The sequence below is a fragment of the Rhinolophus sinicus genome, chromosome 14 (genome assembly GCF_057876585.1).
Source record: "Rhinolophus sinicus isolate RSI-liver-muscle chromosome 14, RSI-T2T, whole genome shotgun sequence".
Classification (NCBI taxonomy): domain Eukaryota; kingdom Metazoa; phylum Chordata; class Mammalia; order Chiroptera; family Rhinolophidae; genus Rhinolophus; species Rhinolophus sinicus.
Genome location: NC_142514.1, coordinates 139,493,833 through 139,509,713, shown reverse-complemented (window position 1 = coordinate 139,509,713; position 15,881 = coordinate 139,493,833). Strand labels below are relative to the sequence as shown.

The 15,881-nt window shown below is 53.4% G+C and overlaps 1 protein-coding gene across 4 annotated transcripts in view; it reads right to left on the bottom strand.

The window, feature by feature from the left end:
• Positions 1-571: 571 nt before the first annotated feature.
• Positions 572-15,881, bottom strand: part of CHRDL2 (chordin like 2) — a 32,535-nt gene continuing 17,225 nt past the window's right edge. For 2 of the 4 annotated variants that reach the window (XM_019744345.3, XM_074335772.2), the window contains 8 exons: positions 13,344-13,437; positions 11,573-11,628; positions 9,662-9,830; positions 8,480-8,674; positions 5,899-6,072; positions 4,979-5,033; positions 1,387-1,479; positions 572-730 (listed from right to left, as the gene is read on the bottom strand). In XM_019744345.3, the coding sequence (XP_019599904.3) occupies positions 640-730; positions 1,387-1,479; positions 4,979-5,033; positions 5,899-6,072; positions 8,480-8,674; positions 9,662-9,830; positions 11,573-11,628; positions 13,344-13,437 (927 nt within the window). In that variant the 3' untranslated portion in view covers positions 572-639. The other 2 variants (XM_019744344.3, XM_088791571.1) reach the window with 2 other exon arrangements.

Below are 15,881 nucleotides of genomic sequence, written 5' to 3'. Positions count from 1 at the left end.
TGGAGCGGGAGACCCGGCATCCACTTCCAAATCTGCTGCTACCCTGCTCCGTGGCTGCGAATGATTGCTTCTCCCTCAACTTAGCTTCTTCATGGTAAAGTATGGCTGACCATTGTAAGCATCCCAGGGTGATTTGCTGGGAAAGTGCTCTGAGGCTCCGTTCACCCCTCCGCTGGCTAACTAGAGTCTGTCCCCTTTCTTAGGCTCAGTGCCACAGTGCTCTGGGAGGGGGGCTGCTCATAAAAGCTGGAGGTGCCATAGCCGGGGCCCAGGGTCAGAAACAGTATAGCGCAGGGGAGAGGCCCTGGGGGCAGACAAGGGCCTGGGTGGGGAGGCTGGGAGAACTAGCCCTGGCTCTGGGAACAGCTCATCACGAGGACAGGGGACAGTCTCTGCCCCTTCTGCCTCCCAGTTTCCAGCCCTGTAAAATGGGGAATTGTACATGTGGGCAAGATAAATTATTGCTGTCGTCTTTCCTTGTAACTGTTAGGCCTTCTTCCCAGACCGCGGCGTCACGGTGCAGTCACTGTGAGAACACACGGGGAGACGACATGCACTCAGCAGGCAGGGCTGAGGGGTAATGCACCTTATTTATTCATATATAACACCAAAAACGATAAAGCTCATATTTGCAACTGTTTAGGTCTTTGTTATAAGGTCTTGATTGCTTTGTCTGGACTGGCCATGACCTTCAGCTCTGGGGTCTGGGCTAGGAAGACGTTCCAGTGACCTGCATGGAGGAAAACAGAAGAGTTGTGTGTGTGGTTGTGTAGGGGTGTGTGGCGTGTGCGTGCGTGTGCACAGAGGCACAATGCCTGGTATGGGGAAAACAAGGTGAGAGGACTGTGGACCTGGGCTGGAGCCTACAGGGAGGAGGGGGTGGGGGTCCCCATCATACTCCCATATCCAGATCCGCTCTGGCACATGACCCAACCTTCAACCAACCAACAATTGGGGGCTGGGCTGGTTTCCTGATGCCTAGTTTTGACCCTCCCATGTGTGACTTCCTGCCCCCCACCTGAGGCCCCACCTGGGTCCATCTTCCTCAGTGTAGTGTAGAGCAAATGAAGGGCCTCAGAAGGAAGTGGTTAGGAGGCTTTCAAGGGGAAATGTTCCAGTAAAGGAGGCAGCACTGGTGTTTGGGGCTCAGACCTCCCTCTTCTACAGCCCAAGACTAAATCCAGCAGGCTCGGCTTCACCCTCCTGCTCTCAGGCACCCGAGTTGAGAAATCTCTGGCACAGACGCCCACTGGATTCCTGTGCCGGGAACTGACGTCTGTGGCTGACAGCCCCCCCTCCAGGCACCAGTAGCCTGGAGCTCCCCAAGAGGCCCGGGCCTCTAGCCAGGCTCTCGTCCCAAGCCCTAGTCCCAGCCCGAGGTCCCACCTTCGTGGGTGCCGGTGAGCAGCCGGAAGTTCTGTGCCTCTCTCTGAAAGTCTTGCTTCCTGACTTTCTTGATCTGAATCAAGTGGAAGATTCCTGAGGACAGAGACAAAGGCATGAGCAGGCAAGGCAGGGCCATGCACCAGGGAAATGGGGTGACAGACACGAAAGGGACCCACTCACTTCCCTCCCCTCCCCTATTCTGATCAGACACCAAAGCCTGTGGACTCAATATCTTAAATATTTTGAATCTGTTCTCCTGTCCCACTGCCACTGACCCCATTCAGGCCCCGTCATGTCGTGTTTGGGTCTCTGCACTAGACTTCTGACCACTTTTATTCCTCCTCTAACCTGTCGTCATTCGAAAATATACCTGTTACCCTGTCATTCCGCTTCCCTGACCTCCTGTCATCTCTCCACTGGCCCTGCTCCGGCCACCATCACCATTCTCCTCTCACAGCACTCACCTGTCCACAATGTAGAAACGGAGTGGGGAGCAGGGAAGGGAGGAAGGAGGAAGGAGGAAGGAAGGAAGGAAGGAAGGAAGGAAGGAAGGAAGGAAGGAAGGAAGGAAGGAAAGCTGCCAGACAGGTACGGACTGGTCAAACTTTTTTCTGGGCATAGAACGTATGCTAAAAAATCAATCGGTGTGCTTATTCAGACACCAAAACAGTAAGCATCAGAGTTGTAAGCCCCCTTTCAGCACAAGGCTCAGTTCACCCGACCACGAGGGGCGTTGCCTGTGCTCCAGCCCTAACCAACTAGTTGGAGCCCCGAGGGGCCAAGCCTTCACATATGCTACCTCCTCTGTGGGAACTCCTCCTATTGCCACCTGGGAAACTCCACTCAACCTTCAAGCCTTAGCTGGGAGTCTTCCTTGATCCCCCTCACCCTCCACCAGGGAGTTATAACTTCCAAGGAGGAAGTTACAACTAACTACCCATAGCTCTTGGCATTCGTTGGTGATTGTATCTATTTGTATTGTGTTATCATTGTGTCTGCTGGGAACTCCTGGAGGGCTTTCCTCTCTGGGTCCCCTGCATCTGGCCCACATTAGGCATGTAGAATGAATGAATGGATCCCTGGATGGATAGATGGATGCATGGATGGATGGATGGATGGACGGACGGATGGATGGATGGATGGATGGATGGATAAGCAAATATATGTGTAACCAGTCTAGGCCAGGCCCTGAGCAGGGATGAGGTATTACTTGGATCTCCTGATGTTTGCATTCCATGGGGAGCTGGCCACGGGCACCACACATGGTGCTGGGGCACTGAGCACATGGGCTGTGAGGTCGCACCAGCTGTTACCAGCAGGGTCTGTGGCCAGAAAGAACAGATGCGAAGGCAAAGCCTCAGCTAGGCCAGCACCACCCTCAAGGAAACCAAGAACTGGCCTTGCTTGTGGGAATCTGAGCGGGATCCCACAGAGGGGAATGGACAGCACAGGTTCCGGGACTGAGGTCCAGGAGGCCAGGAATGTCCTTGGGATCCCCAGCCCAGGTGCCAAAGACCAGATTGTGGAGAAGACTCACTCCAAAGACCCAGGCTAAGTCACAAGCATGAGAGGGGGATGAGTCCTCCTGCCGCAGGCCTGCCATTGCACACACCCCAGAACACAAATTGGACAGGAAGTGACAGGGATGCAGGCAGGTCCCCACACCGTAACCTGTAAAACATGATTGAAAGGACTGGCTCTGGGGCCTGGAATCAAGAGCTAGACGGAGGGTCACGGTTGTGCCTCCTGCCCTCTGAAGGGCATACCAGGTCTGGGAGCAGCTGGACTCTCCGGCCCCTCAGGGCAGAGGTGGCGCTGGTGGGTGAGTTCCAGGAGATAGGACAGGCTCAGCTCAATGTGAAGACGAACCCTCTCTGGACAGAGCCATCCAGTGTTGGAAGTCAATCACCTGTCTGGAGGTGGGTGGGAGTATGTGCCTCAGGGGCTAGAGACCCTCAGTGAGGCCACAAGGGGACTTCCTTCCTAGGTTGGAATAGGAATTGAGACCCCTAAGTCCCCTTATACTCTGAACCTCCAGAATCGAAAAGATTCTTAACCCTAAGCCAACTCTCTGCTCAGCTTCTGGGCCCTGGAGCCGCTCCCTGTGGAGTGGCCTCACTTAGCCCAGGTTTCAATGTCCAGCTACTCACTTTGTCTCCAGGCCAATTCTCCCCTTCCTCTCCCAGCGCTCAAGGCCGGCTGCTTTTACTCCTCTGCGTGAGGAAACAGTGCGGGTTTCCCACTGACAACTAGTCTGTGGGACAGGGAGAGAATGGAGGTAGAGAGGCCTAAAGGCTACCCAGAGGGTCCGGAGACACAGAGGGGGAGGTTTGCTAATGACAGGATAGCAGGGCCTGGCATTGGGAAGTGGAAGAGTCCCCGCCACCTTATTTCTTTTCTGCTGGGCTTGGTGGTAATGAGATTGGCCTTGAGCTACGATGCCCCTCTGCACCATCCTGGGCACACTTTGGCCTTCCTCAAACACCTACCTAAAAGCGTAAGGTCACCTCCCTGGAGGCAGCGCTGGGGACAGTGATAACTGGGTTTGAGTCTTTAGTTCACTGCTTAAACTGTGTGACTTTGAGCTAGTCATTTTACTTCTCAGACTCAGTTTTCTTTTTTGCAAAATGGGGCATTAATACATGCCCCTCAGTTTTCTTATGTGGAGTAAATGAAGCACATTACACGTAGTGCCACAACACACTGATCACAGAGCACAGGACATGTAAGCATGGGCTGTGGAGCCAGAGTTTGAGGCTGTCGCTGCCAGTCTGCCTGCAGTGTGCCCACCCTGCCGTTCTAGCCCCACGTCCATTTTCCGTGAAGACTTCCCTGACCAGCTCAGCTCCCAGGGAGCTCCTGCTGCACCCAGGTCACCTAAGGACAGAGGCTGGAGTCCATTACTCTCTGTGGTCCTAGCATCTGGTGGGGGTGGGAGAGGCCCAGAGTAAACCGGGAGCCAGCACCTGTCTAGGGACTGGCGGAATCTCAAGGGGCAAGAGAATTATAAACGTTACTGCACCTAACTCCAGAATCTCCAGCCAGCCCTTGCTGACACAATCCCATGAATGGAGCTTGCTCCCTCCCTGCATTACAGGAAGGCTCTAAATATGAGAAAGTGCTTCCTCTCCTTAGCTGAAACCTGTTTCTCTGCAATTCTAACCTATTGATGAGGTGGGATGAGAAGGATAGTGACAGCATCTACTATAGGTCAGGGGCTGTACCTATGTTCAGTTAATCCTCCAAAAACCCTCCTCCCCAATTAACAGAAGAGAAAACTGAGGCCCAGAGAAGTCAAGTGATTACCCAAGGCCACACAGCTAAGAAATGGCAGAGCCGGGATTCAAACCCAGGTCTGATTCCAAAGCCCCTGCTTGTTGTTCTGACCCCTGCGGTCAGTCAGAACACAACTGCTCCCTCTGCCTGGGGCAGTCCTTCAGAGCCACGAAGCCAGCGGTCCTGTCCCCCTGAGTCTTCTCTTCTCCAGGCTGGACAGCTCTGCTTTCTTCGTCCATTCCTCCTACGACAGGAGTAGAGCAGGGGAAGACCGCGATTGACGTCACAAGACATGGGCTCTAGCTCCTCCACTTACTGGCTGTGTGGCCTTGAGCCAGGGACTTCACCTCTCTGAGCCTCAGTTTCCTCATCTGTAAAATGGGGATAATAACGCCTAACTCTCAGGATCGTTGAGGATCAAATGAGATAATGAACGTGAAAGCACTTTGTGAACTCTAAAGTGCTTTACACATTGGTTGTTATTATCATTGTCATCATTTTTATTATCCCCTTACTGTCCCCTTCTTATCATCCCCTCGTCCCCTTACCCCCCACCCCCAGGCAAACCCATCAATAGAGAAGAGTGACCTTAGAGCTAATTCATACTTATAGGAGTTAGTTTGTTTTACCCTACCCAGGGGATTTATGTTTTTCAAGAAGAGCCAGAAAACAAAACCCTCAGCCAATTCCCTATCAATGAAAACTCCTCTTGACCTTCATTTGGTGATATGAGCAGCCTGTTGAATAGGGTGAGTTTCTCAGCGTGAGAAACATATTTTGACGTCAACTTACCTTGGAAGGATGGAGTCTACATACAGCAGAGGCTGAATGAGACTAGCTTCAGGCCCTCCTGCCTGAAAAGCTCTCTCCTCACAGAATACGGCAAGTCCACCAGTACACATCTCTATTTCATCAGGGCAGGCATTCATTACTGTCCTGGCTCCTTGCAAGGTGCAACAACCCCTTCCCCCAGGAGAGGGAGCACTTGGAGGCCCTGGCATCTCAGAGTAGGTGAGCTTATCAGAACTGTCAGAGCATCAGACAGAATCACTGTCTCCCTCTGTCTTGGAATCAGGGACTCCTAAACCCGGAAGGGTGACCAGAGGCAGGTCTTCCTGGGCTAGAGGCACTTGATCAACAAAACGCTCCTGAGGCCCCGGGGGGGGGGGAAGGGCAGGAGCACAGGAAGGGGGACAGATCAGAGGTATGCCCAGCTGGGAGTGGGCCAATGCTCACCTTTTACCAGCTTCCAGAGGTAGATGTCCACCTGTTCAGAGGCCTCACGCTCGAGGGCAAAGCGACGCAGGTTGTCTGGGCTTGGGGATACAGATGTGTGGACGAGGACCCGGCCCGGCGCCTTCGGACACCTGGTGGCACTGATTTCACTGTGGCCAGGGTCTGCCTTGTCATCTGGGAAAGACAAGGAGCTTCTGAATGCTCTGTCTCACCACCACCCCTGGTGGCTCAAAAAGAGAGGCCTGACATCCCCCTCAGAGTCTTTACGGTACTTGGGAGCCTGCTGGTGCCTTGGGAAGAGAAGGCTGTCTCTAGGGAAGTGGGGGCGCATCTCCCCCTTCACCTCCCATTGATTAGCAGATCAGAAAACTTCTCACCCTTCAGGGCCCAGCTCACCTTCCACCTCCTCTGGGCAGCCCACTTGGAACAGCTTAGCCCACTTTGTTTCCTCCCACTGGTAGCTTTTAAAATCCTACTTGCTTATGCCTCCCACTCATGCCCTTAATCCCACACTGCCTGGCATTGCCTTGTAATTGTTTCACCTGAGTATGTTTTCTCTTGAACAGAGACCCACAAAGTGAAGGGCAGGAGCCATGCCCACCAAGGCTTTTGAGTCCCTCACACCAAGCTCTTAATGAACATACATAGAAGGAAAGGTTTGAGGTGATAATGACAGTAATGATAATGATGGTCGTGATGGTGCAAAAGGTGGTGGCAGTGATCACAGTGATGGCAACAGTTGTGGTCGTAGGGCTGGTGGGGGTGATGGTGGAGATGGTGAGGATGGTGGGGGTGATGGTGATGTTGGGGATGGTAGGGGTGATGGTGGAGATGGTGGGGGTGGTGGGTGTGATGGTGGAGATGGTGGGGATGGTGGGGGTGAAGGTGGAGATGGTGGGGATGGTGGGGGTGATGGTGGAGATGGTGGGGGTCATGGGAGGGATGGTGGAGATGGTTGGGATTGTGGTAATTTTTTTTTTTTGGTGCCAAATTAGATCCAGTCCTAAAGCCTTGACATCCTGGAATTCCAAGGACATTCTCCAGAACTTTCCATGTACCAACATTCCCTGAGTATTTTTCAAGGACTAAAGGACCAAGTCCCTACACACACACACACCCTTCTAGACTCTTACTTGTTATGAAGCCCTTAAGAGCTATTACAGTCTTAATATTTTTAAGGGGAAATGGGCTGGGGTCTGGTGGCAGAACCCAAGGCCAGGCGTGTTTGTGAAGGAGCCCAGGAGCGAGGTTCAGCCAGTCTCATAGAGAAGTCAAGTTTAGCCCCAACTCCTCATGTGTTCTAGGCATCATCCCATCATGCTCCCTCCCTCACCCTGTCCTTATAGCTTATTACACTGATAAATAACAGTTATTGCTTAAGTTTGAATTTTGATTTACAATTCTTAAAGCATTTTCACCAACTCTGTGTCTGAGGCTCAGAAAGGTAAAGAAACTTGTTTAAGTTCACAACACTAACTAAGTAAAGAAGTCGGTAAGCAAGCTAATAATGCAAATTCAAATTTCCTGATGTTAAATGCTGGGGTAGGTGGAGACTTAGGGTGATTGTAGCCACTCAGTTATCTCATTTGTGAAATAACTGCATTGTGAGGATTAAATGAAATATGTGAAATCACCTGGGACTAGTAGGTTCTCAAGGCATGTTTCCTTCCTCTTTTTCTTCCCTGTTGCTCTCCTTTCAGCTTTGCCAACCCAGCCCTCGAACCCGAAGTGGTCAGGACACAAGCTCCCCTTGCGTCTTCTGCCCCACCTGCCTTCTTTCCAGGCTGCAGGGAACGGGCCTGACCCTCGCACCGGCTACTATTGATGCTCACAGGCTGTGCTTCTCAATCAGATACTCTGACTTTCCCTTCGGCACACTGATTAATCCTAGGGTCACATGACATTGTTGAAAGAACTCCGCCGGCAAGTCTAGAAGCCTGAATTCTAGTTCCAGCTTCACTACGACTTTGCTGTGTGACTCAGGAAAGTCCCTTCTCTTCTCTGGGTCTCAGTTTCCCATATATAGATGACAGCTGAAGGAAGACAACAGAGGTCAAGAGCTTGGTCTTTGGAGTAAGAGAGACCAGGGAGCAAATCCCAGCTCTGCCACTTACAGCTGTGTGACCTGGGACAAGGTACTTATCTTCTCTTTCTATAAATGGGGCTGGATACCTGCCTTGTCCATTGTGGGGAGGGTTATATGAATTCGTGCAGACAAAATACCTACCTGGCTCATAGCAAGTGCTCAATAAACAACGGCTATTTCTCTTAAAAGTCCTAATATCCTAAGATGCTATAACTTCATAGAATCCAGAACATTATTTGATTCTATGTAGATACGTCTGAGAGCCTCTGGATCCGTCTCTGTAACATAGATGGTTCCATAAGTAGTATGTATTACAAGTCTGGCATTTTCCACTACTGTGCTCCTAACTTTCTGTGTACCTAAACACCCTGCATCCTGTATCTCTGTCCCCGGCCCCATCCATGCTGGAGATGCTCCAAGCGTCTGTGTGCTGGGGAGAGAGACCCAGGGCTCACTCTGGCTAGCGCCCTCCCTGCCCCCAACATCTCTTTGTACCTGGGCAAATCTTGCAGCACTTCCCGGCCACTTTCTCGGGGTGATGGCAGGGGTACTCAGTGGGGCAGGTCACCCGCTGGCAGTCCTGGTGGCCGTCCTGACAGGAGCACAGGATGCAGGGCAGGGGTCCGAAGGAGCGGAAGGCTGGGTGCCACACCTCCCCGTGGGAGTACGTCTTCCCACCATGCACGCAGGCTGGGCCAAGGAGGGCAGGAAGGGAGGAGGGTCAGTGCCTCGGACTCCTGCCAGAGTCCAGGGGGTTTGGGGAGGCCCTGCTGCACCCATCTGGCCCCGCCACGCTGCCTGCAAATTGGAGGCCAGGGTGTAAAACTGGCCCCATGGCCCTGACATCCTGCTATCTCAGCACTCAGGACAGAGATGTGCCCAGTGCGGACTTGCTGAGACGGCGAGTCCTTCTCCTGCCCTCACAGCCCCTCTGGTAGAGCAAGGAGGGGCTGCTCTGACAGCAGGAGAACTGACATCAAGTTCTGTCTGGCTGCACACGCGCTGTCTGGCAGGCCCTTTCCCCTTTCTCAGCCTCAGTGTCCCGTCTGTACAAAGTGGCTCTGGGACAGACGCCTCTGCAGCCACCTCCACTCTACCAGCCAGGGTGCCCTGCGTGGGGCCACTGTCCTCCCACGCTGCTGCTGTCGCTGCCCATGTGGCCCCTTCCCACTCCATCCCGACTGTTCCCCTGCAGTCCAGCTCTGCTCCGTCCTTCCCTTGTCAAGAACTTGCCCTCAGCACTTCCTTGTATTATAGTAATTTATTTACATGTCTGGAGCCCCTCACGGACGAGGACCATTTTTCATCTCTCTGTTCTGTGCCCCTCAATTCCCAGCAACGATACGGCAGGTGCTTCAAAAAAATATTCTACTGACCCGCAGTCCTGGTTCCAGGACGGGTTCTGTCTCTAACTCAATACCCTGAACCTCAGTGTCCTCATCTGTCAAATGGGGGTTTAGACCTGATACCCTTTTAGGGTACCTTCAGTTTTGATGGAACTAAGCCTGGGAGAGGATGAGAAGGAAAGGGGATGGCCTGGCTCTGGTCCTCAGTCTACAAGGTCATGGCCAAGTTGAGATTGGAGAATCACTGAGTTGGGGGTACAGGAATGGGAGGTAGAAGCAGTCGGAGCCCTCCTTTCCCACTTCAGGGGTTGGAGGAGGTTCCAGTCCCCACCTTTCTTATGTTTCTCCTTCAGGACAATTTTGACTGTCGTGCTCCCTTCTCCCTTCGGTCGGAAGTGGCGAGGGATGAAGCCCAGAGGGGAGATGAGCCCACTGGGGGCTGGGGTGCTCAGGCTTCTCCTTCTCCCGTTGTCCCCTGAACACGGATCCTGGGAATGTCTCTGCAAATGGCAGGAAGGATGAAGGTCACTGCTAGGCTAGCGAGATGGTGGCTGTAGTGAGAAGCCTGAGGGCAGACACTCGCATGACCTCCCAGTGAAGAGAGGGCACAGGCCAGGGACAGAAAGGTAATCCGGACGGGGTCTAAGGCATTCTCAGACAAGGCATCTTGAAAAACTCTTCGAGGATAATGGTTTGGAGATCCAGCTTCCTCTACGCCCCTCTCAGGCCTGTCAGAGCCAGGACTTTGGGGCTGGAGTGGGCAGAGGGTGCTGAGGTCTCGATCTGGGAGACATAAGAGATCAGGGACCAGGGGAACTTAATATTTAAGAAATAGAAGGTGAGAATGTAGCAAGAATGCGAGTCAGGAAATTCTTCTTTGTCTGAGAAGATTTAGGTGATGGGACAAGAGGACGGGCCTTTGACAATCCTACCAGACCCCAGAATCCCACAGGGCAGGAAGAAGAGCAGCAGGCCCCATCCAGAGACGGGGGTCTCCGGAGCTCAGGCCCTCTTTCCGGAGCCCCTGGAATCCAAGATCCCATGACCAGGTCTTGGGAGGGCTGGCAGTGATAACAAAGGGTGTGCGGTGAGGGCAGTGTAATGTCACAGGAACTTTGCAGCTTATAGTTTGGGGATTGGCCCACCAGGTAATGGGAAAGGAGCCAGTGGGCTGGGGAGCTTTTTCTCCCCTTTGCTGACCAGAAGTGACTCACATTCCTTCTTCGATGGCCCCTTCCTGCCCCGTACAGTCTCAGTCAGTCCTCTGGTGGCTGGACTAAGCTGACAAGAGCCCCCAGAGTAGAACTGTGTCCCAGGACCAGCACAGGCCCAGGCACATAGGAAGCTCCCAAGAATGCTTGTCAAGTGGAAGAGAGGCAAGAAGGAATCGAAGAGCTCAGTCCCCAAACGGCGACTTGCCCACATCATCCAGTAAGCTGCTGCTCAGGGCCTGGCACTAAGCCTGGGAGAGGATGAGAAGGAAAGGGGATGGCCTGGCTCTGGTCCTGTGGCACAGAGGCCCCCACCTGAGAAGGCGCAGCCTGGGAAGGGAGGATAAGCTGCCAGAGGAGAAGGGAGAATTAATTAGTTCAGCCTCTGGGGAATCTCTGGGAAGGGACGCCTCCAATCCCCCAGGGTCCAGGTGACCCAGGCTGAAAGAGCAGGTGGAATTGGTCATATTGTAGACATGGCCCAGGTGTCTGTGTGTGAACTCATTCTCCCACCTCTTTCCTCTCCAACCACAGAGGGCTGGGCAGTTTAGCCCATCTTAACTCCAGACCAAGACTGAGAGGGGCCAAGACAGAGGGGGGAACAGAGAGTGCCTCCCAGACGAAGAACTGGTACCTCAGGAGCTGGGTGGGGAAGGCTGACCCCAGTCAGAGGCCAATCCCTCTGGGGAACGTGCTGCCCAGAGGCGACCTGAATAAGGACAGACATGGGCTCTGGATGGAACAGTGTCAAAGAGTTTCCCGGAAAGGAAATCAGTACGTCTGAGGCCTGCTCCTGCTTCTGTGGTGCTTTTCCCCAGGCCCCTCCTGGCCCTTCAGTCAGGATGGGAGCCATGTCAGGAGGCTAGGGAGAGGAGCGGGACATGGTGGGGTAATGGAGCTGACCCAGGGGACAAATGAGAAATGAGGACAATAACTAGTATTGCCTGCTCCAGAGTCATGGAGACTTAGGCCCTGGATAGCAGCCCGCCTCACCTCCTCTCCCCACCCTGTCAGTAAAGCTGTGCACTCACCACCCCACGGTGTGACTGTGTGGTGTCCTCTTCAGCTGATTTCTCACTTGACCCATCTGGAAACCCAAAGGGAAGTCGGGTCAGCCTCTGCCTCCTCAGCCTTGCTGGCTGGAGCCCTGCAGGCCTACACCTCTAGGCTCTGTCCCTCCAAGACTTGGTGCCACTTCAGCAGCCCGCGCAAACCAGCAGGTCCCTTTGGCTCAGTGGGGACTTATTCCCTTTCTCATTGGGTTGCTGCTTCAGCTTCCACACACCTACCTCCTGGTCACCATGACGACTGAACTGCTTGGCTTAGGCCCAGCCTCTTGCTCAGCGCCCATCATGGATGGCCCCAAATCCCATCCCTGCAGCCTGATTAGCGCCATCCCCTGGGCAGCCACTCTGCCCAACCACACTTGAAATCACCAGGCCTTGGTCAACACATTACACTCCTGGGCACCCCCCTCCACCTTTTTTGCCCCTCCAGCTGGGACCCCCTAGGACTCCTCCATCTCCCATCCTCTGAGGCACCAGGACACAAGGCCCATTGGAGGCCTGGGACTTCTGAAAGTCCAGAGTGGGCTTCTCTCTCCCTAGCCCCTGCCTCACATCCAGTCTGGCTCCTTCCAAGCATTCTTGGTTCAAGGACCAAGAACACTGCAATTAGACTGTCCCTTAGAAATCCCTGAGGCCAACCTCTCAGTGCATATGTAGCACAGCTGAGGCCCAGGGAGGGGAAGGACTCTGCAGGAAATAGCTGGAAGAACCAGGACTAGACTGGAGTCCCCTGGCTCCCGGTCCAGTGCCCTTCCATAACACCAACATCCAGGGAACATTCTACTGGGGTGAACTCCCCTCCCAGAGTCTTGCCTCCTCCAGGAAGCTTTCCTGGACTACCCCAGCCCACAGAGAACAACAGTTCCACCATCTGTTCACTTCACTCTGTTTAAGCCTTTTGCCCTTCACAAGCTGATATGTTGGCCTATCTCTGTTCAGTACAGAGATTCTACCTGGGTTTTGCTTGACATGTGTGCTGAGCCCAGTGAGCCCAGGCCTGTGCCCAGCTCTGCTGTGAGGAAGACAGGAGGAGATGGGTGCCTGCCTGTACAGACCTCTCTCCTGTGCTTCTTCTGATCCTCTCAGCCTCATCTGATCAGGGGGACTTTGACCACTTGTTACAGGCACTGCAGCAGCGCCCTCTCTTCATGGGCTCTAGCCGGCTTCCCTCGGGTTCAGCCTGCCAGCACTGTCCTCATGCCTGTGCCTCCCGCTCGTCTCCTGCCCTGCATTTCTTATCCCACCCCATTCCTGCTTCTGCTCTCAGGGCAGCCTACCACCCACATAGGCACATACGAGGAAGGACCACGACGGAATTTCCACCCTTGGGGTAAACCTTTGACCAATGGGAGTTGGTGGCTGGTGGACAAATTCTTACTCTTCCTCTATCACTCCCAGACTTTTCTGGGAAGCAGAACATGACTCAGGGCAATAGGTCACACTTGATAGCAAGCAGAAACAACTCCCCAACACATTCTTGAGTTGTTTCTCCCTTCTTCCCTGCTTCACTCCCCTTTTCTCTCCTTGCTCCCTGGAATTGCAATAAAAATGCACATCAGCCTCTGCTACAGGCTCAGCTTTTGGGGTGGGGCGGGGCAGGCTAAGTCACAACCCTTGAGGAAGGAATGGTCTGCTATATGCTGGGTGTTCCCCAAAGTCTCCCCAGCTCTAACCGTCCACGGCTGGGTCCCTAGGGTGGGGAGGTGGGCACTGCCAGATCTAGGGACAGACTCACCTTTGCAGGCCTGGCAGCAGGAGGCAGGCAGCGGGAGGGGTGCGGGGCAGCCGGGTTCTGGGCACGTCATGAGGCCGCAGTAGATCTGGCCCTCCTGATAGACAGAGCAAACAGGAGCTGGGAGATGAGCTCTGATGAGGACCAGCCTTGGGGCTAGGAGAGTCCCCTGCCCTGGAGGCATGTGGCCTTGAGGAGACCCTAAGGTGGGGGAGGGAGGGAGCAGCAGAGCATCCTGGGCAAGAGCCAGCCAGCTCAGGGGAGGGGTCTTTGTACCCTCCCCACTCTTACTCCAGGCCCTGAGGTAACATTCATCCTTTAGCTTCTAAAGCATTTTCACAGGCTCTCACAGCCACCTGCTGAAGTGGGGTCTTCCCGTCTCACAGATGGAGAGCGCCTACAGAGGGGCCTGGACGGCCTGAGGTCAGACACAGTGGGGCAGAATGGACCAGAGCCCAGTATTCAGACTTTTCCTACTGAAATCAACATCCTTCTCCTTTGGCTTGGAACAGGAGGCCCAGCATAGGGGACAGGGATGGGTCGGGGACACCTGGGGCTCATCTTGCTCTTACTGAAAACCCTAGGTCCCCAACTTTAGAACCCAGCCTAGAGAGGCAAGACTTCAGGGTAAAGGGCCTTCTGGGAATCAGGAGGACCAGATGACCTTAGGTGAGTCACTTCTCTTCTCTGGGCCTCAGTTTCCTCTTCTGCAAAATGGGGGCACTCCTGTCTGGGCTGTAAAGATCAAGTAAGGGGACTATGTGAAAACCCTTTTTAAACTATAAGGCACACTGTACCTGGGAGGAAGTGACATTACCTAGGGTCGTTTCCATATTCCTTTTCCAATGAGTCTCAAAAATAAGGATTCTGATCTCTCAGATGAGGCCAGGTGTCAAGCCAGACTCACATAAACAGGGATGAGAAGGGGGAAGCAGTGACCCAAGTATCCAGGGAGAAAAAATAATGCTCTCCTCTCACCACCTCACCACCATTCTTTCTGTCTCTCCCCACCACCCCCTCCTAATCAGGCCCTTGTCCCTTTGTAGGAAGCAGCACAATGCAGGGAAAGGACCATGGGGTTTGGAGTCATGGGACCCTGGGTCTGAATTCTGGCTCTGCCATTTAACTAGCTGTGTGACCTTAGGGAAGTTGCTTAACTGCTCTGGGATTCACTTTCCTTGTCTGATAGCCTTCTCCTAGGGTCATTGGGATGCTGTATATAAACCCCAAGCATTGGAGGCCTGGGACTTCTGAAAGCCTAGAGTGGGCTTCTCTCTCCCGAGCCCCTGCCTCACATCCAGTCTGGCTCCCTCCAAGCATTCTTGGTTCAAGGACCACAACACTACAATTAGACTGTCCCTTAGAAATCCCTGAGGCCAACCTCTCAGTGCACATGTGGCATAGATGAGGTCCAGAGAGGGGAAGGAATCTGCAGGAAATAGCTGGAAGAACCAGGACTAAACTGGAGTCCCCTGGCTCCCGGTCCAATGCCCTTCCATAACACCAATATCCAGGGAACATTTTACTGGGGTGCACTCCCCTCCCAGAGTCTTGCCTCCTCCAGGAAGCTTTCCTGGACTACCCCAACCCACAGAGAACAACACTTCAACCATCTAGTAGGTACAATGGACTAGATCACTGCAAGAGGCTCAGGCCCCACAACAATAATCACTCTCGGGGTTGACTTCTAAGTCACCCTCATTATTTGTAAGTTGTTTGCAGCACAGATACTGTAAGGCTAAGAGCCTGACTGATGGGCCCTCTCACTGAACAGATTGGGAGGCAGGCCTGAAAGAAGTGACTCGCTCAAGGTCACACAGGAAACCACGGCAGAGCTGGAGCTCAAATGTGGTGTCTGACACTTAGTTTAGGTATCCTCCCCTCACATCACTGCTAAATCTGATGATTATTTTAAACAGAGAGGACGTTGGAGACCATCTGGTCAGACTCCCTACACATGCAGAGGAACTGGGGCCCAGAGAAGTTTGGTGATCAAGTAGTAAGGACATCAAGATGGCAGGAGAAACTCCTGCCAATGCACAGATGAGGAGCTAAACCCAAGGGTAAGGATGACATGCTGAAAGCCACCTACAAACCTATAGTGGGGCCACACCTAGGACCCAACCCCCTACTGAGGAGGAGGGAGAAGACTTTCTAGGTCAGGCCTTGTTTGGCTTCAGTCTCTCTGTGCCCTGCTAACACTGCAGAGTCAGACCTGACTGTCCCTAGGCCCAACTCTGACCACAGCAGGGCGAGTTTAAGTAGTTTCAAATTAAATTCCATGTGCTCAAACAGTCTGGCTCTGTCTCTGTACCCTAGGGCTAATAACTGATCATTTACTCATTCATTCATTCATTCATTCATTCATTCATTCAGCAATCATTACAGACATTCTCTGTGTGCCAGGCTCTGGGCCAGGAGCCTCTGAGGACACAGAAATGAAGTGGGTACGTCTGCTCTCCTCCAGGAGTGCAGAATCTATTGGGGGAAACCGAAATGGGCAAATGTCAGTGCGAGGTGCCGGGTGCTGTAACAGGTAGC